This window comes from Nanorana parkeri, unplaced genomic scaffold (assembly GCF_000935625.1).
Source record: "Nanorana parkeri isolate BGI_ZX_2015 unplaced genomic scaffold, ASM93562v1 scaffold25, whole genome shotgun sequence".
Lineage (NCBI taxonomy): Eukaryota > Metazoa > Chordata > Amphibia > Anura > Dicroglossidae > Nanorana > Nanorana parkeri.
The window spans coordinates 360935-387211 of NW_017306293.1; the positions used below are offsets into that span (position 1 = coordinate 360935).

The window sequence follows — 26277 nt, forward strand, 5'->3', positions numbered from 1 at the left end:
CGCCCCTGTGTTGGTGGTGGTGGTGGTGGGGGGGGGGGTAGTAGTAGATGTTTGACAGCTGGCTTGGAGATTAATGCAGTCACAAAGAACACAGTTCTGGGGGTTGTGGAATCTAGAAAGAGCTCTTTAGAACGGAGGATGCTTGTTTATAACTGGAGACGAGATGCCCTCCATTACTAAAGGTAAATATAAAAATGGAACTGGAGTTCAAGTATATTTCTTAAGTATATTGCTTCTAATTTTTTTTTTAGCTCCCAATGCAGACCTATCAGTGACCTGACCTGGATCAGGAGCTATAGCCTGAGCTGGGTGGGGCAGCACTCCTTTCACTTTCTGAGCAGGCAGTTCTGCGCATGTGTGACCTCTCCCCATAGGTTCTCATAGAGAAGAGTCTCGCTGCTGGCTGCATGATACTGTGCACATACAGCTATTCTCCATAGTGCCCTAATGGAGAAGCAGTCTCTGTGCCAACTTGATGGTTGATGGAAGCGCTGCCTGGAATAGGCTACTGTTCCTTGTCCATGTCACATACTGTACTTTGGGTTATAAATCGCACAGGGAGTTTCTGGTCCAGGTCACATACTGTATTTTGGTTTATAAATAGCAGAGGGGGTTACTTTGAAAGTATTGTTATCCTCATAACCATCACATTCTTGCTTTTAGCTGCTCAAGCACCACTCAAGCCGAAAACCCCACGTGGGACAAAAACGCCAATAAATCGTAACCAGCTTACTCAGAGTCGCAGTTTAAGTGTGTTACCCACGAAAAGAGCATTTGAAGCTGTGAGTAATGGAGGACATTATATTAATACAAAATTTTATGTGGATAAACTAATTGATGATTACTTCACTCTATTAAAGTGGACGTATAGCCGAGTGTAGAAAACGTTATGTCTTTCTAGGGTAGGTAGTTAAAAGGTTGAAATACTTTCCTTTTCTGGACAAAATGCTTTTCATATATAAAAGTCTATGATCTTTATCATATGGTTTCTGCTGAAAGGGGAGGATCAGAGTTCGGATTTGGTTTATCGCCTAGTGTGGGTATTATTTTATTAAATAGCTAGGTTTTTACACATGTGAGTAGCACTCAAAAGAGCCTATAGCAGTGTTTTCTCCCAGAAATGTTAAGTATTTCAGCCCTTCTATTACGCTTTATTTTTCTCGTCCATTGAGGGACACTGGAATTCATTAACTGTCGGTTTATACTGCTGCCTACAGGAGTTTTGGACACTGGAAACAAAAATATGTTGGCCACCCAAAGATAGCCCCTCTTACTGCAAGCATGCATATGTTTTTTTGCTATTTGCCTATGAGGATGTATGCCTTATCTTCAACTCTGCTGATGCAAGTCTCCCAATTCCTGTATGAGTCTCCTAGTCGGTGCATATGAGAAGGACACTTTGGGTATAGCTTTGGTTTGCAGAGCCTGTGTCAAGCACCCAATTTGCATGGCCTTCCAGAGACAATGCCTCTTTGGAGCTGCCCTGGATACTATCATCTAGAATGCCATGTGTCATGAGAAAGTGTCATGATTACTCCTCTTCCTCAGTCAAAGAAGCCCAAGACTCGTCTGGGTGGTCTTAACCTTCCCTAGAGGACAAGGAAAGTTGTTTTCAGTACCCCATGTCCTGAAACTCCAAGTCCAGAAGTCATGCTCTCTCTGCGCTCCCAAACTTTGAATTTTTAAGCTCTCAGCCTTCTTCAGCATGAGGGCCCATCCACACTTTTCAGTGTTAGCCTTTGCAGACAGTTGGACAGCCTGCATCTCAAATGGTTGAGTGCATGAGGTGTTCTTTAGGTGCTACAAGCTAGAGTTTTTCTTCCCTGCCCCTTACTTGGTTTTTACTTCCAACCTGTCAGTGTCACTGCGCAGATTGGCAGCGTTCCATACAGCCCTAGCTGGTCCTCTAAAACAGAGTGACAGTTCTTGTGGCAGAACAGTTTTAGGGGTTCAGCTTGTTCAGTCGCTAAGCCCATCTTAAAGCCTGGTCCAGGTGTGGACAATAGGCAGGCAGACTTCCACTGACAGCGTCTGACCCTGGGAGAGTGGTTCCTACACTCAAAGGTGTTTCAGGACCTATGTCACAGGTGTGGGATGCTAGATGTGGACCTCCTGGCCCCCAGGTTCAACAATAAACTGAAGAGGTTTTCTCCAGGTACACAGATTTTCTAGTGGAAACAGTGAACGCTCTGGGGGCTCCATGGGATCAGTATAAGGCCTTTCCTCCCCCCTGAAACTTCTTCCTTGGCTGCTTTACAGGCTTTTTGGCATCAGGATTCTGTTTCCCAGATCTGCAAGACTCGCCTGGTCTGCTGTTTAAATGTTCTACTAGGTGGATGTTCAGGCCTCATCTGATGCCAGCTTTGGTGGTTAGGTCCTTCAGGTGGCTGTAAGAGGCACAGGCAATCCCCACTTCCGATGTTGTGTTTTGTTTTTTCAAGTGGGCCTGTTAGCATTTGTTTGCTGTTGCTCACCCCTCGGTTTGACTGCCTTTGGATGTCCCAATTCCTGTGTTCTTTGAATGATGATAAATAAAATATAGAATATTTGTATTCCCTGTAAAAATCCTTTTGTATCCAGAGCTGGCCTACAGCCTTTTGCTTGCTAGTGTCTAATTCTACTCTGTAGAAGGTATATTGAGTAAACATGATAGTCTTAAATTCTTAGCTGGGTTTTCTTCTCTGTAATAACTGATATTGAGTAAAAATAAATTGTGTACATGATTACTTATATACTAAGTTTGTCGTTAGGTATCTGGGGTTGGAGTAGTACCTCCTTTTTCTGCCAATGGCCGCTCCTTCTCCTCTGGTGTCCGTTCCAGCTCTCAACCCACCGTTAAGAGACAGAAGCTCAATCTTGCTGATGCCCCTAATCCTGTAGTGTTTGTGGCTACAAAGGATACAAGGTAACCGTCTTGCTTCCTTATTTTTTTCCCCCCTATTAACGCTCTTCTCCAGCCAGACCTATTTTGTCTTGGATAATGGGGGAAAGGGATAAAGCCTCCGTTAGGTTTTTATTGTTGCCTGTGTCCCTGTTGGGGAGATTACCCCTCACTTCCTGTCAGGAATAGAAGTGATGGGAAATCTTTCCAACAGGTACACATGCATGAAAATATTTTTAATAGAGTGGTGAAGGGTTAAAGCTTCAGACAATGTTTTTATTGCTGTCTGTCCCTTCTTGCCCTTGTGACAGCCACACTTCTTGTACAAGCATCACAGGGAAAATCTCCCCAATGGGTTCACAAGCAGAAATAGAAACTCTCCAAAGCTAACAAAAAAAAAAAAATGTCTGGACTTAGGCTTTGAATACTAATGGCAATTATACTGAACTGACACCACACTCGTGTTTAAAAATGTTAGTCACAGCAAGAACTGTATGTCTACAAACATTTATGTTTTATCAATTTCCTTTACTTTATCCTTTTGTAGATGCTTAAGAAAATCCCTGTCACACATGGAGATGCGCCGAGCTGCTCGTCGCCCCAATCAGCCCCTGAAGATAAAGCTACCACTGCCTCCAAGAACAGCTGTGCTTATACCATCTCTCGCAGCAGCCCACCCTGCCAGCACAAGTGAACCTATTGTTTTGGAAGACTAAGGCACTAAAACATCAGTTTCCATGTAGAAAGAAATTCCTGTCCCCTTCTGACCTTTTTCAAGCCAGTACTCTTCACCAGTACATAACAGACAGTATATGTGCTTGAGGATGGAAGATTTCCTTTTGCCCTCCTCCCCTAATAAAGATGTCAACGGTCCAAATCCAGAAAGCCCAACCTAGCAGGAACAGGGGCATGTTTTTCCTCTATTTTTTTTGCTCCTCCCATTTACACTTTCCCCCAGTCCCTTATTTTAATATATATATTTTTCTTCATCTAACTTCCTTGAATTGTTGGGAGGTGCTCTCGCTCCCTGGTCATATCCCTACCCTTTTTTTTATTTTCTTTTAGTTTTGCTTTTTTTTGTACAATTGAAATAATTTGAGGTCCATCAGTAAAAAGAAACAAAAGAAAAAGTGTCCTGAAATTTTTATGGAATGTAGTTTGGGATGGGCATGACTGGATGGTTTGGAATAATGTGGGTTACAGGGGGATTTTCATACAGCACTGTCTGGAAATAATCAAACGTGAATAAAAATTCTGGTTGATCAGGCCTGAATATCACTATACATACCAAAGGAAAGCGGGTATTTATTGACCATCGGCATAGGTTGTTTTAGGTGCTTTTTATGTTTGCATGGTTACATCGTTTTGGGAAGAGTTTATTTTCTTTTGATTACATTGCCTCTTTTGGGGCGGAATGCTTAGTATTTGTGAATGGAATGTTACAATTTTCTTTTTGAAAGTCTGTTTTCTGCGAGGTGTTTCACAGTGGCTGAGGTGGAGGCCTTTCACATTGGATTGTACACTTTTCCTTCAACCCTGCAAAAAGTATATACATTCCATACTAAATGATTTGGCTGTAAAACTGAATTGTTAGCTTGAAATCATTTACTTGTGCGAGGGAAGTTGAAATAGGTTGTGTTTTGCTTTTTCAAGAGACTTATTTAACAAAGTTTGTGTTGGAATGACTACATTTTAATTTTACATATTAAACTTAAAGATTACCAAAGCCAACCTCTCACCTCTAGCTGAAGTGCCTCTGCGGTAGTTTTTTCCTTGCCTGCTGATCATCTTTGTTGCCTTCTTCTCCAGCCTCTGCCTCACTTTCTTCTTCTTCTTCTCTGGCCTCCACTGGTATATCTGTGCTAAAACCTAATGCCATATTGTGCATGACACAACAGGCTATAAAGATTTGACTAACTTTGACAGGACTGTATTGAAGTGATCCACCATGTCGGGCTAGGCATCGGAACCTTGATTTGAGACTGCAGAAAGCTTTTGATACCACACTGAGTGCTGCTGCATGTGAAGAATTGTATCGCAACTCCGCTGAGGTCTGGGGATCTTCTATTGGAGTCATCAGCCAGGGTTTTTGAATGTAACCGCTCCCTCCCGAGAGGCAAAGTACATGAGCAGGCAGTGTTGGTAAATGTAAAAGATTATGGAAATAGGTGTCCTTAAATCACTTGTGTCTGTTAAATACTAACTGGTACCTCAACCATTAAATTATTTTCCCCTGATTTTGGTGTACAGACCATTAGCAGTGAGTGCTTGCATGCTGCCAAGTAACTATTCTATGTTAACTTGCTTCCCTAATTTGATAGGAAATGGAATGTAATGAATTATTTTCCACCAGTTAACTTCATTTGATAATATGCTCACCTACAAACCAGAATTCTTCATCTTGGATTTTAAACATGTGACCTAAGCTCGATTGTCCCAAAATGTCCTCCTCTGACACAGAGCCTGGGTACTCTGCTACTATATGTACCATTGCTCCTCTTGCATCGCACACAGCCTGCATATGCATGGAGTGGTAATGCCAACAGTTGAGATAATTACTTTCATGAACAGAAGGGGGCTTTACTGCCACATGGGTACAACCTACATCTCCTACTGCCCCTGCAAACCCATGAATTGTTTGAAAGTCACGTGATGCTGCTTTACGTTGAACACGGCCTCTTGTTAACTTGATGAATTTGTGTGCGCGATGTACTATGGCTTCAGTGACCTGTGTAACGCAGCGAGACATACTGGCTTGACTGATTCCTGCAGCATCACCTGCTGATGTTTGAAATGTACCAGATGTGTAGAAGTCCAAAGCAGCTGTCACCTTGACATAAACAGGAAGGGCATGTGAGCGTCCAGTAGACGGCTGTAGGTCACATTCTAGCAAGTGGCACAAATCCCTGATCAACGTTGGATGAAGACTATATCGCTGCAAAACCACTTCCTCGGGGAAGTTCAAGAACTGTGTACGTGCCCTGAAAACACGTTCCTGAGGAGGGCGCCGGCGACGTCGGACATGTGCACGCTGGGCCAGTAGTAGAAGAGCCATATGTCTGGGAGCAACAGATGGACTTTAGTGTGGGAGTAATGCATGTGGAACATAATGGGTTTGCCTATAGCATAGCCAAACATTCCAATTAACTAAATGAGAAAAACATTTTAACTTGGAATGTACGTTTAATTAAAGGTATTAAACAAGAGTAGGTGCTTTCATGTGCTTTAAGATATCGTTACAACACACTGGGGCCCCCAAATTATGTCTGCTGCTTCCTACCACTCCCTATCGGTTCCTTAACCCTTTCACTGACATATAGCAGAACACAACCGCTTGCATCTGGCCATGTCAGTGGCTTGTACCCTTCTGCTATAAGCTCATAGTTATTCGTGGCTAAACCATGAATTTATACCAGAAGGGTTTCCCTGACTCCCCTGTACAATAGCAGCTGTCATCAGTGGCTGAGAAGCCTAAACATTCTGGGCGAACCCCCTCCTCCCCCTGCCGGAGCAGGCATCTGTCGGCTTCTCCTCCCCGCCTGGAGCAGCTCCATGCTTCTCAGATCCCCGCTGCTCTCCCCTGCTTGTATGGGCTGAGGCAGCATGGATATGAGCAGAAATGGATGGCCACAGTCAGCGGAGGAGGGAGCCGCTTGTTAGGATGGCCGAGTGGTGTGGAGGGAGGAGAGAGGCGAGATGCTCCTGTCAGTTTCGGGGCTGCAGAACAAACGCTGGCGTGATCGCTGATCATGTCAATGTTTGTAAATAATTGGGGACACAGTACGTGCTTTACATCACTTCCTGTTCATTCCTAAGATTCTAAATGGGGAGAAGCACTCCCTATAAAGACTTTTACCCATTCAGAAACTTGTCGATAGTAAAATATTTTACTATCACTAGTTTGTGAATGAATGGGAAGCCTCTGTGCTTTCCATTAATTTAGAACAGAGGCTGCAGAAAGAGATTTAGGATTCTGTGTTCTCAATTTCTTTTCTATTTCAAAAAGGAAATGTCAATTGTTGTTAAAATACATTTCTGTGCTTGATTTTTTTTTTTATTTATTAATTTTTTTTCCAATAACAATAATTTAACTGGCAGCTCATGGCAAAGCGTTGTGACTCATTGCCATGCGCTGCGATACGCAATGAAATGTTGCACTGTCTGTTAACCCAACATAATATATCCCCCCGACCATGTAACACGGTAGCCTCCGGTCACATCACCGTCCACCGACCGCAGTCAGCCAAGATTGATGTGTTTCAGGGGCAAGCCACCTTCATCAGATCATCGATGATTCTGATTAAGAGGGCTTGCCCCTGAAACGCTTAAATGATCATTCGATGACGATTCTGATGGAGGCTTGCCCCTGAAACGCGTCAATCTTGGCTGACTGCGGTCGGTGGACGGTGATGTGACCGGAGGCTACCGTGTTACATAGTCGGGGGGGATACCATGTTGGGTTAACAGACAGTGTGGCCTCTTGTTTGTTGTTAAAGCCTGATGAAAACATTTGCGAGTACATTTATCCCTTGTTTTATTTATTGTAATAAACGATTTTACACACGGAGGTGGCGCTCTGTTCTCTTTTTTTTTTTTATACCTGTTCCTGTGTTCTGAAAAAAACTGCAAAAAGAATTGTACCCTATTTATACACACCACCGCAAGAAATTGTCCACGCAGATATTTACCAGGAAACGGGAGATTTCGGCCTTGTTCACACCAAGCGCAGAGCAGATCAGTTGCAGACCGGATCAAAACTGCGTCCAATGTATTCCAATGCTATTTCACATTGCAGCGTGCAGGTCCAGAGAAGGTGAAAAAACTGCAGCAGGCCCTATTTTACCTGCTCTGGATCTGCAAACGCATCAAAAACGCATGCAAATGCCTGGAACTGAAAGCCCATTTTAAACTTTAAACATTTTTTTTTTTTGGCCAAAAACGCATCTAAAAGACTAGTGTGCGTGTGCAGAAACCTAACCGGATCTGCTCTGCATTTGGTGTGAACAAGGCCTTATACATAAATCTGGCTTAAAACAATCAAAATAAACTTTTTTTGTGATTCTTCTCCTGAGTACACACTGACCAGTATCTGCATGGATCATCTCTTTATTGTGTTGTGAATATGTATTTGAGCAAGGCGGTGGTCCTTTAAGTGTTTTGCAGGGTTGATGGTGGCCAGGATCCATAGCAGCAGCGGTCTATACACGTCTCTTGCATGCAGACACCTGATCTACCTGTAAATAACATAGTTAAACTACTGCATACTAATGATCTTTGACTTGTTCTACTGAGGGAACAAGTACACAGCTGCCATAGCCAGCCTGATGTATTCCCATATTAATACTGTTGCCACTCATGAAATAAAGCTTATTGTTGATCTCAGCATTTTGAATGTGTTGGCTGGCAGTCGGCATGGACTTGTTGCAGAGATTCATTCTCTGTGTCAAGAGCCTCAAACTGAAATGAGATAATGTCAGGACATAATTACAGAGTTCTAATGTTCATATACTATGGGCTGACTTACTGACGCCGTCTTTCCCAAGCCTGTCCTCTGATGTCACCTGTGGCTGTGGGGTATGACTTCACAAGCACAGGTATTCAGGATCAGCAATGGAATTTAGCTGCCATCATTGAATCCACCAAAACTATAAAAATGTTACAATCTATTGATATAATCTTCTTTAGATGTACCAACATTATATGGTCAGATTGTAATGTATCTGGTCAGTTTTGGGGTCACCAACACATTACAATCTGTACTATCAACTTTAAATTTACCAAACCGAGGTCCTACCTGATCTATCCTTTCTGTATCCAGCCAGGCACCCCCCTTGCACTACATAGCTGTTGGTAAATGTAAAGGAAATTGTAATGTGTGTGGGTGAGCATTAGACAGGTTTGAGAAATGCTGCCACTAAGAACCTGTTTGCTTCAACCACTTAGCTATGTGCAGTGGGAAATTACACTGGAAGGGCGGCCATGTTCGTGGACCGTCTGTGTTTCCTGTGTCAGCCTAGCTGCCCTAAACACGCTGAGGCTGAGCACTCACCTCCCAGATCCTTTGTCTGTTCATCTCATTAATATGCATGGCGTCAGCAGAAGCTTATGCATATTCATGAGCCGCTCGCAGTCGCGCCTGAAGCTTTTTCTTAGTGACGTTTAATGTGGGAGCCGGAAGTGGCGGCAACATGGCTTCAGAGGAGGATGAGGGCTGCTCTTTGCTTTCCTCGGATATACAGCCTGGAGACCGAGGCAGCTTTCGGTGTCTTTTGTGCGGCGTCAGCGTCCCGAACCGTAAGTGTAGTTCCCGGCTGGCTTTGTGTGTGGTCCTAATGCGAACAGCCATGTGTCTGACAGCCATTCTCATAGCAGTGTATTAGTACACTGCTATGAGCCATTCTCATAGCAGTGTATCCTCCTCAGCTACTGTGGAGCTAGTTATCAGATCATTGCGGGTCAAAGGCTTGTCAGCATTTGTAGATGCACTTAGCACCACTGCAGTTTAGCTGACCTGTATGAGACAATGGCTCGGCATACATTCTTGTGTAACTGCCAAAGGCTCTTAAATTCATCTTCCACTTTTTGGGAGAAAAAATGATAAATGTGCACATCACAGAAAACATATGCGTTTAATATTCAGCATTAGAGCCAGTAAAGCTTTACAGCTGCAATCAGTGGGTCATAGGTGCAATGCTTTGGTTCCTGCAGACTCTTACAGGGGTGTGCGATTCTTATGACCCGGACATGAAGTTCTGGGCGCCAGACATGTGTTTTTTCCCCCTACATTTAGCCCTGCTGCAGGCAAGGAGGGTTTAATGTAGAGCAGGGAAGCCGCTGCTTGTTTTGTACAAGTGATTAGTGATGGGCGTGTTCGCAGCTCCATGGGCCGAGCCCACCGGGAAGCTGACAGCGCGTAGCGCCAATCACAGGTACTGAGACATGTTCCCGATCTCTGCAGCTACGGACCGGGAAAATGTCTCAGTGCCTGTGATTGGCTCTGCGCGCTGTCAGCTTCCTGTCGGGCTTGGCACGTGGAGCAGCAAACACGCCCGAGCCCATCACTACAAGTGATCTGGGTCGCTGTTAGCCTGCTTATCCCGGATGTACTCAGTGCTTCCTGTCTCAGCTGTCACAAGCCGGACTGCACAGGAGATCGAGCACAATGCTGTGCTTGATCTTCTGTATTGGAGGGCAGAGAAGACATGCAGAGTTATTCACAAAAGGGTGAAGAATTTGGAGACGGCAGGACAAGACTAGGACAAAATAGCTGATTTGGTAAAATTCTCCAATTCAGCTCACTTTCCAGTTCAGCTATGTTGTCCTAGATTGTTCATTTATCCTGCCTTCTCCAAACTCCTCACCCTTTTGTGAATAGCCCTGATAGTGAATAGCCCTAGTCTCCAGAAAGAGAACCTGTCACCTCCGAATGTTATTACATAGGGGCTTGTTAGTCCCTGTGCGATAGCAAAAAAGTTAAGTAATAAGTTTAAAAAAAAAACCCAACCGTGCCTACCCCTCCATCTGCATGCAAATAAACACATGCATAGGGCAGTGTGTGCATGCGGTGCCCCATTCCACTGTCTGCCATATTGTCATAGCCAGGTAGCAGTGCGCTCTCAAACCCACAATGTGCGTTAAGGGGTAAGTTCACTTTCCCAAGTAATTTGGGAAAATTGAATTACCCGCTCAAATGTGCCCCCCCCCCCCTCTGCTATACTTACCTTTTGGCAAACAGTCCTCCCCCTTCCTCCGGTACAGGTGTACTAACTGTACCACATACTGCCCTCCAGCACAGCCCTACGGTAGGGATTTTGCTTGCAGATTGCAAGCACTCATTGGTAAGCAAGGTCACCTGACCAATGAGAAGTGCTTCTTGGCATGGTTAAATACGGTTTTGGTTAAAAAAAAAAAAATTCTCTTTTTAATGTTATACCCAGAATGAGTGTAAAATGAAATCCAAAAGTTAAATTTCTTTTTCAATGCACACACATTCTTGTCTTCTTCAGAGTTGTTCCTCTTTTAGGTATGGTATGTAGACGTGTATAAATGACTGTTTACCTGTTGGAAGTGTTTGGGTTGTTAAAGGGCCATGTCATGGTAGAAAATCTGTAGCTGGCAGCAGCTTACGAAGGATGGGATTGCTGAAAGCACTCGTCTGCTTCATCAATTTCCCTCTTTCACTTGCTAAACTAGCATGGTGTCACCCATCACTGCACCTCACTGGCCATAAGAGTGAGGTGTCTGTCCATTGTTTAGTTTTCAAATCCTCTAATGTACTTCAGTGGAATGCCAGGTCACACCAACAGTAGCTGTAGGCAAGAGGAGAGCTGCAAGCTGCAATAGATGTTCTGAAGTGTACATTGCAGATGACAAAAGGAAATGTGCTACGTCCCAAAGGCTGGGGGGTTAGGCTGGGGCTAACATGTTTTCGCGGCCACTCCCTTTCATCAGAGTGACCCTTGTTTAAACCCAGTATAAACCTGAGTTGTTCGGAACATGGAAGGAAGTTCCTTCTGCTGCTGCCACCTAATCGGTTCCAGCCAGAGAGTTCTCCACCCACAGCTGCACATAAGCAAAGGAGTGGGATGTTATGACGTCATTGACCTTATGTGGCCACATGGCTATGTTTGGTCAATAATATTTACCTTATCTGGCTATGTGGCCATATTAGGTCAATTATGTCAGCGCACGCATCTTTCCCCTTTGTTTATATGCAGCTGTGGGGCAGGGAATGCCTACAGCTTAATAGGCAGGAGGTCCCATGTTGGTTCTGGGTTCGGAGGAGCTTAGATTTGGACCAGGTTCTGTTTGAGCTTGAGCTTATTTCTAATGAATAGGCACAATTTTATTAAAGCATGGGGTTTGGGTTGTTTAGCATTTTGTAGCTTGAAGCTCAAAGCTCCCAATGCTTAAGTGTTGCTCAGGTGCATTGTTCCAGAAAATCAGTTTCAGTTGTGCATATGTTGAACAGCAGTTGGGTGTTTTGGCCCAATCATGTATAGCAACAACATATCTTGTTTAGATAATGCCACAGCATTTCAGTGGGATTAAGGACACAATTCTGACTTGCTAAAATACAAGATTTCTTCTGTGTTGATTTTTCTCTTGTCTTTTGGATCATTGTCATCTCCAAAAGCCCAGCTTCTTTTTGAATGTAATATCAGACAGTGGCCCTGCCTTTTTGTTGTAGAATTTCCTGAAGCAGCTTAGTATGATTGGTCTTTAGTTATTGCAGGCTTACCAGGTTATAAGCAATAAAGCAGCACCACACCTCCCTTGACAGTGTAAATGATCTCAAGCAGTGATGTACAAATAAACCTGCTAATAAAGTTCAGTGGCAATTGGTCTTGGCTTTCACTGTGTTTTACATTTCATTTCTAGGCCCTAGCCTCAATGATCACGTTCGTGGACGACGTCATGTGCGAATGTGTGAGGAGCGTGACAAACGCCAACAACAGCAAGAGCGTAGTGTGTTTGTTAGTGGCTTCCCAAAAGGCACCACAGAAGATCAGCTTACAGATGTCTTTCAATCAATATCTTCGGTTAAAAATATTGTCATGGACAAGGACAGGGTCAGTAGCATTCCCAGATTTCATTTTATATACCATAATATGCATACAGAAAACTGAAGTATATCAGTGTGTATATCGCTTGTGATTTTGTTTTCCCAGAAATAAGTTCAGAGAGAACCTTAGCCTCTGTAGTTCATCTGAGGATTTGCTGTCTCTTCTTGACCATCTAGTTCAAGCCAGTAAATGTGTACAGAACCGGCTTTCATTACTTCTTGGACAGGTTTATATATCATTGCTCTAAGAACTCTTTGGCTCAGATGTTCATCTTAAAAAATTCACCGGTTTTGTCAGATTTTTTATTTCGATTTATACAATTTGGTTATTTCAAATTAGCTTTCCAATGAAAAATCACTCTTCTCCCACAGTTCCATAGTAAGTGCTTGCAGTCTTTCTTTTAGACTTTTTGACAGACCTATTTTCACAAGTCAAACTCTGTCATTAGAGCCTTATCCAGAAAAAGGAACCCTACTTGCAGCCCTGGCTGGCAAACTACCCTGAGCCTTCAAGCAAGTCCTCCGCAGTCCTCTGTAGCTCGCGGTATACTGAGCTTAGGGTGACGGGAGGACGCTAGTTTGTGTCCTCCCGTTACCCTAAGGAGAACTATGGGGAAAAGCCTTAACCCCATAGTTCTCCTTTTTAAGGAATGGAGTTTAGGTGGCTGTGTTAAAAGTTAATTTTAACTTTTAAAAAAGTATGTTAGGGTGAGGTTAGATGTGTACGGGTTTGGTTAAGGGTTTATTTTTAGCTTTAAAGTGGACCTTTACTGACTTTGGCCAAAAAATCACATCAGAATGCAGTTATGCATGCTGATATGAAATCATCTTACATTTATTAAACAACCATATTTTCATTTTACTTCTTTTCTAGTTCCTGATTTTCTTTGCAAAAGGGAAGTAATTGTGCCCATGTGTTGCACCCTGGGAAGGTTACATCAGCAGAGCATTGCTGGTAAATCTCCTCTGTAATTTCATGAGATCTCAGGGAAAGGCATTTTCCTCCTCTGAGATGATGTGCATGGTCACATGTCCTAGTCACGTGTCAGAGTTCCAGGAAGTTAATGGAGATGGATTCATCTGCCCATTATAAAAATGGCTGCTGTAAGCTCCAGTGCTCTCACCCAGGCCCACGTGAGACTTTATAGTATTCCCCATTACTCTTCTCCTGGCAGCTACATGTAGGGAGGTGAAGTGAGAGCTGGTTCTGCACAGAGAATAATTAGACACTCTCTGAAGAGGAGAGGTATAGGGCTGTGCTAGTGAAATAATCCTTCCTGGAGTAGCCTAATTTGTAGCAAGTTCAGAAGCACATTGCAAGCAAATAAAAAAATAATAATTTATGGAAATGAAATACACTGCAGGTAAGCATTAAAAAGACAATATTTTATGTGCTTTTACCTGCAGTTTGGTAAATTGATGACGGGGTCTCTTAAGTATAAGGGTCAGGATGAGGATTATCACATACATTTTGGGAAACAGCTTTTCAACTTGGTTTTGCATCCAATAACCATTATACTGCAAAGCATTTCTTTTTCCCTATATAAGCAACAGAATAGTGTAAATGTTGCAGACTGTCATTTTTTTTAGATGGAATGTGCTTGCTGTGTACTGCAGTGCTACTGTTAAATGACTGACTCTTCCTATATGTGGTTATGTTTACATATGTGAATCTGCTTTCTTTTGTAGGGTCTATATGCCATTGTGGAGTTTGAGAATTCAGATGGAGTAACTGCAACCCTTGAAGAACCCAATATTAAACTAGAGGGGCATCAACTAAAGGTAAAGCCTCGGGAAAAGAAAGAGTTCAAGAAAAAGAGAACAGGATCACGGAACTTGCAACCTCCTGACCCAGAGGCACTGAGCAAGGAACTTATCCACTGCAAGGATGTGAGTGTAAACCCAAGGGTCCCCGTCCCCTCCACTTTAAAGTATTTTACCTGTAATATACTCGTTGCTCATTCCCCTTTTTCTCAGATATCTTTAGTTACTTTTTTTGTTTTCCTCCTTTCATAATTTATCAGTAGTTGACGTGAGTGATCTATTCAAACTTGGAACCCAAGCGTGTACAGAACAAAATCACTATAACCTGATTGTAATTATAAGTGGCCTACAGTGCAGCTTGTAATAGTCTTTTGGGAGAAACAGTGCATGGGGGAGAAATAATGCTAGTAAATCTTTAGCCTGCCTATAATAATACTAGGCTAAGAGGAAATTGTAGGTAAAAAAATCTACGAACAATTAAATTGCTGAAGTATCTGTATAGCAGTTTTTGCATACATTTTCTTTAATATTGTCATGTCTAAAAAAGTGTGAAAAAAACAGTTTTGAGTGAATTTGAAATATTGCTGGATTGAAATAATATAAAACAAGAATTCATAAGTGAAGCTTTTGACTCCTTCGTATGGGTTTTCTGTCCATTCTTATCAACTTTGCAGAAAGATACCCCTACAGAGCTCAGTAGCTCAAGCTTAGATTTAGTCATCTTCCACTGTGCTTTTTTAATTTATTTATAAAAAACACAGTACAGTGCTTACATAATCCTTTATCATGGATGAAACTTGTATCCAATGACTGTATTTGGACCCTCTGTTTTAAAATCTACCTCAAGAGTTTCGCTAGATCACTTCGCTAGATCACTACACTTGGGAAAGGCTGGACAGTGACACATGACAAACGATGAAACCAGACATATTGCAAAATCAGGAGATAAAAGCCAAGTCAGACAGGCTGGAGGTCAAAGCAGGCAGAAGGCAAACCTGATTGTAAAACAGGCAAAGGTCAGGGCAGGTGGCAGACAGAAACAGAACCTTTGAGTAGTCAAAGTTGTGACAGAAATCAGTCCATAGCACAGAGTAGAAAGACAACCATAAGCAAACACTTTTTATTAGATGCAAGCTGAATGCACTGATTTAATTTAAAGCCTGCTGATTTATGAGTGTGTAGCTTGCAGAAGGGTTGCAGTGAAGAGGAATGTCTAGAGCATAGCGGAGGTAAGCATGCAAATCTAGACTTTTCTTGCACTGCTGAAGAAAAAATGGGCACGAACTATCCCAGACCTGCAAACAGTGCAGCTGCTGGCAAATTGCCAACAAAGCAAAGAGCTTGTCTAAGGTCTCGTTCACACCTAGGCGTATTGCATATGCGCGTCTGTCACCGCGATTCGCGGTAAAAAGTCGCGCGACAAACGCGCTTTTCCGAAGGCTACTTGGCTGTATCCCAATGTAAACGCGCAACAAAACGGCCAAAAGTAGTACATGTACCTTTTCAGGCGTGGGCCGTTTTGTAGCGCGTTAGGGACGGGCGGAAATACGCGAAGGTGGGAACGAGACCATTGAATACAATGGGATTTATATTTTTGAGCGTTTTGTAGAGCGTTCGTCGAGCGTAGAACGCGCTACAAAACGTTCAGGTGTGAACGAGGGCTAAATACTCAAGTCTTTAAAAAACAAAAAACTTCCTGTGAGTTGTATAAAATGTACAAAATTATTGTATGAGCCTCTACAGTGTGTCCATTATCTCACTAAAGTGAAGCTAAATTTCTGTATTTTGTGGTGATGTGAACGTATACTACCTGTGTGTGTAAGCGAGATCGATGTGGGATAATATTTTGGATAGAGCTGCAGCTAACGATTATTTTCAAAATCGATTAGTTGGCCGATTATTAAGTTCGATTAATCGGTTAATCGGATAAACAATAAAATACATTTTAAAACATGGCTCCAGTGATGGGACTACTAGTTTGTATTGAGATTGCAGTCCATCACAGGAGCAAGCTTCGAGTGGTGGAAGTAAAAAAGAAAACAAATAGTGTGGTGTGCAATATAGTGAAATGGAAAGTGTAAAATTATACAGCAATGAATGCAGAATGGCACCGGCTATAGAGGACTACAAATCCCAGCTATAATACATTATACAGCACAATGCAGAATACCACCAGCTATAGAGGAATACAACAAATCCCAGCAACAGTACATTATAGCTGGTGGTATTCTGCATTGCGCTGTATAATGTACTGTTGCTGGGTTTTGTAGTCCTCTATAGCTGGTGGTATCCGGCATTGCACCACTGTATAATGTACTATTGCTGGGATTTGTTGTACTCCTCTATAGCTGGTGGAATTCCGCATGACGCTGTATAATGTATTATTGCTGGGATTTTTAGTCCTCTACACAGCGCAGTGCAGAATATCACCAACTATAGAAGAGTACAACAAATCCCAGCAATACATTATACATACAGTGTATGATGTATTGCTGGGATTTGTATTCCTATGTATAATATACAGCACAATGTACCATCAGCTATAGAGGACTACAAATCCCTGCAATACATTATAGAGCACCATGTGTGGGAAAGTGCAGGCTTACCTGAGCAGTCTTCCAGCAACTTGCTTCTGAGATAGGGTCTGCCTGAGATAGGTGCGTCGTGTAAAGCGTGGATGCGGGTCTGGCAGCGGTGAGCGTGATTTGGGGAGGAGGTGCAGCGTGTGTGGAGCCGTGAACAGGGCCAACTGATCGGAAGCCGATTAATCGATTATTGCAAAAGTTGACAACTTTTTCAATAATCGATTATAATCGATTATGTCGATTAGTTGTTGCAGCCCTAATTTTGGATCTCCTATTATCTTTGTCCAAACAGATTAAACCGTTACTGAAAAACCTTTTTAGTGCACACACTTGGTGGATATCAATTGGTTAGGTCTAAAATGGCCTCATTGCCCCAATTGATCTGTGTATGTGTGTTCCATCCGAAACTGAGAAATTGTTGAGTAGAGATTTTAATACAATGTTGTTATTGTGCGGTTGTAAAAATGGTTATCGTAAAAAGAAAGCGCTAATGAAATTGGAGTGAGCAGAAAATAAATAAATCTTATAAACTGATGGTGTCTTGAAGGTGGAGGATCAAATAAAGAGTCTGGTCACACTGTGTTCTCCATCGCATCACGAAGGTCATCTGCGGGAGTTGCTGCTGTCTCTGCTGCGAGAAACCTTTACAGAGTTCTTTCCAGGTGACTAAATGCCAGGATCCAAATGTCTGTCACTGATGTAGTGTTTCATAGATTTATGTTATTTTTTTATTTTTTTGGGGACAGGCTGCCAGCTTCACCCTTTTGGTTCATCTGTAAATGGCTTTGAGGTCAGTGGCTGTGACCTAGATTTATATTTGGAGCTTGGAGAAACCGAGGAGTTGAATAGGAAGAATGATGATGTTGAAGATGCAGACTTAAAAGAAGATTATATGGATAAAGATACAAAAAAGGAGGGAGATGAAAATGAAGTAGAATGTTTAGAAGTGGAAGAAGCACAGAGAAACAAGATAAACGAAACTGAAGAGATTAAGCATGACGAAGAGCATAAGCATGATGAAGATGAGGTGAGGCCGGTGATCTGTTTAAGTATAACTTATGGCTTTATTTAAACTGGTTTGCCGTTTAAAAAAGGGAAGTCTTCACAAAGCTGATGCTTAAATCTTTGGTAGGTACTGATCATTAAGACACCTGACAATTGAAAAGACGCCAGCGGCCACTATACTCTTCTATGTAAATTGTCACTTTTCAGCGGATTTAACCTTAACAACTATGTAACTAAAAGTTAACCCAGTTGGTCATATGGCCATAGTTAGTATTAACATAAGGAAAACAAGGATCTTGGTGTTGGAAGTCTGAAGCCATGAACGGTCTGAAGCAGTGGCCCAGCTTGTTTGAACAAACTGTCACCATTTCAGATTCCTAATTTTGTTGTTCCATAGTATCCATTCATTCTTTTTTTTTATTTTTTTAAAATAATAATAATTTTTTTGTCTTTTGTATATATGAAATATTGCAAATGCACATTTCTATCCAGCCAGTTTCCTTTATAGAAAAAAAAATATTTCTGTTTTTATAGCGCTCAAAAGCTTTAAGCTAAAATAATTACACGCATGCAAGTTAGTAAACCAGAGCATTGATTTATTTCTTATGAAATGGCTCCATACAAGATTTCAGTTAGCGAAAACAAGCTTACTGGCTGCCATCTACTGTTTTGCTGCTATAGATAAGTGCTACTGCTCTGGGAATCCATTGTTGTGTATTAAAGGTTTACTTGTAAAAAATTGCTCTAAAACTCTTCAAAAACTTACAAGCTTTAAAAAAAAAAAATTAAATGGCCCCTAAAAATAAACCTTAAGTAAGAGGTGTCCTCTTAGAGAAAAGAGATGCCTAAGAGGAGATATGATTGCAGTTTACAAACCCATCAATGAGGACTGCAATATAGGAAGTAAACTGTTTAAACTAAAATCTCTGAAGATGACATACTGGCACAACAAGAAGTTGGACAAGACACAATTTAATATCCGGCTACATAAGGGTTTTTTCGTTTTGTTTTTTTTACAGTCAGCAGTAAAATTGTAGAATTTTTCCTTCCACATTTAGTTGTACCAGCTGAAAGCATTGATAACTTCAAAAAACACTTGCATCAGTTCCTCAGTTGACAGAATATACAGGGATATGGGAAATGTTAGCGACATCTGTGCACACTCGGACATACAAACACACACATATAGGTTGAACTAAATGGACCAGTGTCTTTATTTAACCTTACCAACTATGTATATGTGACTGACTTGATATTTTAAATCTTAGAATTGTTGATGTGTTTCGATGATCTCAATGCAAAATCACAAATAAAGTATAAGTAAAGTGAACATGGAAAGCATTAGTTTGGCTGGGTTCACACCTAGGCGTATTGAATATGCACGTTTGTCGTGCGTTTTTACCGCGATTCGCGTTAAAAAAACCGCGCGGCAAACGCCCGTTTCCGAGGGCTACTTGGCTGTATCCCAATGAAAACGCGAGACCAAAACGCCCCCAAAGAAGTATATGTACTTCTTTGGGCGTAGGCCGTTTTTGTATCGCGTTCGGACGGGCGGAAATAGGTGTGAACCAGACCCATTGAATACAATGGGATTTAGATGTTTGAGCGTTTTGTAGAGCGTTCATCGAGCGTTCAGGTGTGAACCAGGCCTTAACCTTTTTTCCCCCCTCCCTTACAGAATATTACTCCTGGCCTATCCTTGAAGGGTCTCTCCAATGAGGAAATCCTCGATTTAGTTGAGAGAGTTCTACGTCAGTGTGTTCCTGGAGTACATGGGGTTCAAACTGTTCCTTCTGCACGGCGACCAGTAATACGCTTCCAACACAAGACTTCAGGACTTAGGGGTGATATCACTCTCAATAACAGGTAGCCTCATTATTTTAATATCTTGTGTAAACATTTGCTAGTTATGTTTGTCTAATTCAAATATATTGTAATGTCTTTTGTTTTTTTTATACCTAGGCTTGCCCTGCGCAACTCCTATTACTTGCGTCTCTGCTCTGACCTAGACCCTCGGGTCCCACAGCTTGTGTACACACTGAGATACTGGGCTAGAGTGAACCAGCTGGCAGGTAAGAATAAAGATTAAGGTTGTTTGTCCAAGCTCCATTTTAAAAGGGTGTTTGGACCCAGCTGTTTGTCATTTGGACCTCTGCTGGTACTAGTGCTGGAACCACCAGCTGTCAGTTTCCAGTGCTTGAGCCCAGGAGCTGAAACTATCAACTCCTGGGCTTCCGATGCCTCTACAGTTCGCTCTCTAGGAGTGAGCTGTTGAAATGAATATGAACATTTCCCCTTCCGCATTGTGTTTACAGGAGTTTAGTGACGTCATGATGTCAAGGCACTTCCTGTCAGAACTCTGTCCAGCCTCTGCCTAAAACGCATAACTGCTATAGTGATCTATTGCCAGGTGCTTGAAGCCAGCAGGTTACTTTCAGAAGTGATCTGCTGCGGGGAAGGGGGCTATGGATCAGGTCTCCACTGATCAGATCCAAACCCCCTGACCCTAGAAGAAAAAAGTTTAATAAAATAAGTTGTGTGCGTGTCCTAAAGAAAATTCCCAGGTTGCAACAATGTTGGATGATCCAGATGATATTTGCATTTACTGCATCAAATGCTCATGTAAGTAAACGCAATGTCATTTGAATTTTTACCGATCACAAACATGTGAAAAAGTCGCTGTCATGCTAATTTGTGCCCAACTGAACACAATTTAAGATTATGTTAATATTATGCTTACAATTTACATAAGCTTTTTTCTTCCCCTGCGTACATTCAAATGTATAAAAAATGAAATAAATCTCTCCAAGTAAAAGTATATGTTGATTTTGAGCCTTACCATTCCGCTACATTCCATAAGTCACACAAATGTAATATCCTTTTAACCAGCGGACTTTGTTGATATTACTTTGCCTGTAATATATGGGGGAGTTGAGCAAACTATGTAGACTTTGCATTTGGGACAAATTACAGGAAAATGACTACTTTACTACGTTTTCTCACTGAAAACCAAAGAAATAAAAATCTATTTATGCAGAAAATGTAAAGCCCTATCTGTCCGGGAGGGGGGGAAGATGCCGTATATATTGGGGTAAACTACAAAGCCTAAATTATATAATATGTGGGGTACCAAGACATTGCTAAAATGAAAAAAAAATTGCCAGGGGACTCTAGTGGTTAAAATGACTTTCTTTATATAGCTGTAAAAAAAAAAAAAAACAGCAATTAGAAAATGGTATTTTTTAGGGATGCACCGATATATCGGCCGAAAATGGCACTTTTGGCATAATGCCGAAAGAGCCATGTTTCGGCCGATACATCGGCGCATCCCTGGTTTCTTTTCTCCCCGCTTTCTGTCCAATCCATAGAAAACTATCCCCCTTTGGTAAGCCTGCTATAGCTTTACATGGACCTTATTTTAGCAATATAATTCTAATTCAGTGTAGTATGCTATATCTATTATTTTACATCTTGGGAATGTTAACATTCATATCTGTCAATTCTATGAATAGTTCCTCCTTTTTAGTTGTATTAGTTATGTAATATTTAGATGTTAAAATTCACAGAGTAGAACTTGTCTGAGTAAAGCCAGCACACTCATCTGGACTAATGCTAAGTCTGTTTTTCCAACACTCAGGTAACTCATTAGGGGGTGGGCCCCTGCTGAATAATTACGCTTTGACATTGCTTATTATTTTCTTCCTACAATCAAGGAGCCCTTTGGTTATTCCCAGTCTAAGTCAGTTGAGAGTGATGGCTGGTGAGTGTATTCTAAAGTTTATATTGCCTGTACTGTGTAGCATGTAGACTTGTTAAGTCAACATCTGCATTTGTGTTTCAGTTGATGAGGACACGCATATCATTGATGGCTGGGACTGCACTTTTCCTTCTGATCCCACGCAAATACAACCTAGTAAAAATGAGCAGAGTCTTGGTAAGCTATTTCTTCTTCATTAATAGTTTTACTGTGCTGTGTATAATTTTGATCTTTAAACATTTAAAGTATCCTGATTAGTGAATAAATGAAACCTGACAATTCAGAGATGGCCACTCTGCAACTATTGTGATTTTGACTTGGCAAATTCTAGCTATATTTATACCATGCACACGTTTTAGATTTCATTCGTTCAGCCCGAGAGAAATCAGTCCCCTCTACCTACCAACACCCGTGAAGCCAGGGAAGCAAGGCGGGGGTGTTGGGCGGGGGGCACTCTTCACCGGCCTCTGGAAGCGACCTGGCAGCAGCTCAGCCACCAGAATCTCTTCCAGTGTAAAGCCGACAGTCAACTTTACACTGAGTCCCGGCGGTCTGTTTACAGGGGCCTGCCTGCAGCGACGTACGGCATACGTCATTGGCAGCGAAATGGTTAAAGAAGAAAACCCAGTCATAGAACACAGGATTGTTACTTATGCATAATTATGTGTTATAAAAATAAATCTCATCATCATTTGTTGTTTGTTTTTGTTTAATTTGTGATTTAAAAAAAAAAAAAAAAATGTAAAACTATGTAGCCCAGCAATGAATGAAAGTACTACATCAGCTGGGAATACTCCATGTAAGAAAAGGTTCCAACTACCTGTAGTGTGGGTAATGAAATCAAAAGTAGCCAATCCTGGGTCTTTCAAGTCACACGGACTATTGCTATCACATTAAATCACCACTTTATCTGTCAGTGTTTAAGACCTTTGAGAATGGAGCCAGCAAGGCAGCTTTGCAAAAAAATGATATTGGGAACAAATCAGACTCTGGTTGATATTTTGCTGGTGTGAATTAAGACATGAGGGGTGATGACTGATGAGGTGCTAAGAGCAAAATGATTGTAACATATAAAATATTGAATTATCAATTTAATTACCTACCCAGCTTGCCAAATCTAGTTTATAGCATGCCTTAATGTCACAGCGGCCAGCTGCTGAAGTGCAGTTACCGCAGTGTGATATTCTATGAATGAGATACTAATGTTAATATACATTTTTAATAATATGCACAATATACCAAAAGACCTAGTTGTAAATAAGCCGAGAGTAGATCTGGAAAATAAGATTTTACCGTAAACTCAGTTATCTGGCACCCACGTGGTTCGGTAGATGCAGGATAACTATTTCTGGTTGCTTGACAGACACTCTCAGTCAAGCGGCAAAAAAAAATTGAAGACTTATGGCCTCAATTTTTTTTTCTTCTGCCGGTTGCCTTTAGGCACACTGAAAAAAATTCCTGGTTGCTTGGTGCACACTACAAAATTTAATTAGCAACTACATTTATTTAGTTACTATTGAAATTGTTTACATCTTGCTGCTGGCCGGTGGCTAGATTCTGCAGCCGGCAGATAAAAAACTGCGGGAGCAGCTACACTGTCTGCATCTCTGTCGGATGCAGACCGCAATGCAGATCCTCTGTGCCATTCAGATTCCTTCGGCCAGCGCTCTGAAATCCTTCAGTAAACGCTGGGCAAAAAGAATAGCTTAGTAAGGTCTGCGTCAGGAACTTGCGTTTTAATCTGACGTTTACAAGCGGCAGCTGTCACCCATTCAAGTTAATGATCAGGTGACAGCAGCTGCATGTAAACACCTGCACACCGCATGTAATGATACGTGAGATTACATTCAGTTAGGAATCAATCACTCTCCCTGGACGCATCGATTGTGCATTCAGGGATAGTGTTTTATAACCGCATGTAATATCACATACCATTACATGTGGTGTGCAGAGTTTCCATGCAGCGGCTGTCACCTGATCATTAACTTGAATGGGTGACAGCTGTCGCTTGTAAACATTAGATTAGGCATTCCTGCTGCAGGAAAACACAAGTTCCTGGCGCAGGAATCCCTAATCGCATGTAAACTTACAGGTGTGTGCGTGCGCGCATGCTGGGGTCCGTTGTACCATACTGGATATAGTTAAATTTTATTTTAAAGTATGAAATTTGGCAAGCGGCCCCCATGGGAAAACATTTGTCGAGTGGCCCCCGAGTGAATTGAGTTTAGGACCCCCGATATTTTTTTAGAGTGCACCCAGCAACCAATTATGTTTTAGCGTACATCAAGCCACAGGCAAAAAACGACATATGTCCTTGGTGTTTTTTTTCTGCCGGTTGCTTGAATGCTGGATAAAGGGGAGTTTACTGTAGTTATGAGATGTGTTTTATATGTTCAATGCCATAATGGAACCTTTACCATAGCTTTGAGATGTTTTTCCTTATTACGGTCTTCAATTAATGTTACTCTCTATTGTTACAGGTTGTCTTCTGTCTGAGTTTTTCTCCTTTTTCTCTTCACTGGATTTACGTTCAAGCATCCTCTGTCCTCGAGATGGTGTGATTATCACCCTTCCTTTTACCTCTCCAACTCCATCCTGGGCTGAGGGTTTTCGCCTGGGTCCATTCAACGTCCAGGATCCATTTGAATTGAGTCACAATGTCTGTAGTAATGTCAGCTTAAAAACAGCTCGACGTTTCAGCTCACAGTGTATTGGTGCTGCAAAGACCTGTCGCTCACCTCTTTATCGCCTACGGTCACTGTCCCGCCCTTGGGGCATCGTTTTATTGTTACTGGCAAATACTTCCGAGGGCAGTAAGAAAGAAGGGATAGAAATCTCCATTCCGCTAACAGGAACTTCACTGGAAGCTGTGATTTTGGCTGTCAAGAGGGTTTTAGTAGAAGTGCTGTTATGTAGTTGTGAGGAGGAAGCTAGCTTGAAAAATAGGACAGAAAAAACAGGAGGAGGAAAAGGTGAAATGGAAAGAAGTGGAGATGAAGGTGAACAGGCAGTATCGCACATGGAGGGACTTGTCATTGGAGATGAGTCAGAGTTTAAAGATGGGATGAAAACTGAATCACATGGAAGGAAACGAGAGAGCACAGAGGAAATCCAGAATGACAACAAAAGAAGGAAGATGGAAGGTACAAACGAAGATGCTATTGTGGAACAAGACAGTGTACTTCCCACACAGAAAGTTCATAAAGGACAAGAAGCCAAAAAGCTAAAAGAACTTGCAAAGGAAAATATTTCACTGGTGCGACTTAATGTGTGGCATCAGGTATGGGAGGGCAGACGCAGACAGCGGAGGAGCAAGTGTGGCGAGGTGGCCCAGAAAATAGAACTAGAGACTGCGGTGTCCCATGCTTTGTCTTCTGGGGCAGTAGATGGCAAGCCGTGCAAGCCTTTAATGCAAATAACTATAAAGACTGAGCTGACCAATGAGGGCAATTTACAGCTGCACCTTACTCCAGAGGTAGACGATTATCAGTGCAGCACCAATTTCTTACACTTTTTAAAGGGATTTTTGCCCCAGATGGTACAAGAGGTTTTAAATGGTCATGACTGACTCATTTGGATGTCATTGGCATTTGATAAGATTCCCGTCTAGAGAATGGAGAGTATGTTGTCATCTTTGTTTCACATTATTCCTTGACCCCGTGGGGATTTTACCAGCCTGTAGAATATTGTAAATACATTTTTATTGGATAAAGTTTAATGTGCTTTTTAATGGATACTCTTGTTCAGTTCGCTCAGATTTAGTGACATTAAGGTGTCCACAGACAAACTCTGTTGTAGCTGTTATAGTAAAGCATCATGGATATACGAGAGACCACAATTCCCTGCCTATATAGATTGTATATACAAAAAAGTATTTTCCATTAGTTTTAGCCCTGTGGCCCTGATTTAAAGCCCAACTCCAGTGCATTTTTTGTTTAATTGTGGGCATAGTGGAAAAGGGTGAGGAACTCTGTCACGTTGTACTTGTTGCCTGTGTTTCTATTCCCCTCACAGCTTATGCCAGTGACTTTCCATTGCACCCTGACATGTAGCATGGCCCTGGCATAAGAAGTGGGGGGAGGGAGGAAATCTCCACAATGGTACATAAAGAAATAAAGGTTTAACACTTGTGCACTCTGGAAATTTGGGAATCTCTCCCCACAGAGACACTAAATTTCATAAAAATTCTGACATGTTTTGTTTTTTTTCCCCATCACTCTATCCAGAACTTAAAAAGTTTTGGCTGTATTTGTCCTTAAGGGTTCGTTCAGACGGGCAGACATGTCCATAAAAAGACCCAATCCTGGGAAGGATAGGTGCAGTACTTGGACGCAGACCGTGTGTGACTAAGTGTGGACACCTGGACCCGCACAGGTGTGCATATGACGGCGTGTAACTCCATGCAGCCACATCCTCCCATAAGGAAGAACCGGCCGGTGCACGCAGCACGTCGCTCCCGTGATCGGGTCTTTTTACGGGTGTGTGCATGCCTGTCTGAATGAGCCCTTAAGAGTGAGGAAGACTGGGTGCTTTTCTTGGTACCAGAAGCCATTCTCAGAATTAAAATTAATCTCTTTGCTTGAAATACTGTAATGATACTTGCTTACATAATGGTGCTTTATAAGTGTCAATATCAATAGTCTTATGTACTGGAGCACCAGCTTCTGAAGTGCAACAAGCGGTTGTGGGGGGAGGGGGGGGGGGGGAGAGGGGGGCGTTT

General features: G+C 42.0%; 2 protein-coding genes across 2 annotated transcripts in view; both read left to right on the forward strand.

Annotated features, from left to right (window-relative positions):
• MTA2 (metastasis associated 1 family member 2) overlaps positions 1–4174 on the forward strand; it is a 28626-nt gene extending 24452 nt beyond the window's left edge. The window contains exons 16-18 of the mRNA XM_018565326.1: positions 664–782; positions 2751–2905; positions 3429–4174. Of these exons, the coding sequence (XP_018420828.1) occupies positions 664–782; positions 2751–2905; positions 3429–3597 (443 nt within the window). The 3' untranslated portion in view covers positions 3598–4174. The remainder of the gene's footprint in view (positions 1–663; positions 783–2750; positions 2906–3428) is intronic.
• A 4869-nt stretch (positions 4175–9043) lies between these two features.
• Positions 9044–25150, forward strand: TUT1 (terminal uridylyl transferase 1, U6 snRNA-specific). The gene is made up of 10 exons (XM_018565315.1): positions 9044–9175; positions 12263–12453; positions 14136–14336; positions 17343–17457; positions 17542–17822; positions 19479–19666; positions 19763–19872; positions 21438–21560; positions 21642–21734; positions 24038–25150. The coding sequence occupies exons 1-10, from the start codon at positions 9070–9072 to the stop codon at positions 25123–25125; spliced, it is 2496 nt and encodes an 831-aa protein (XP_018420817.1). The 5' UTR covers positions 9044–9069; the 3' UTR covers positions 25126–25150.
• The last annotated feature ends 1127 nt before the right edge of the window (positions 25151–26277 follow it).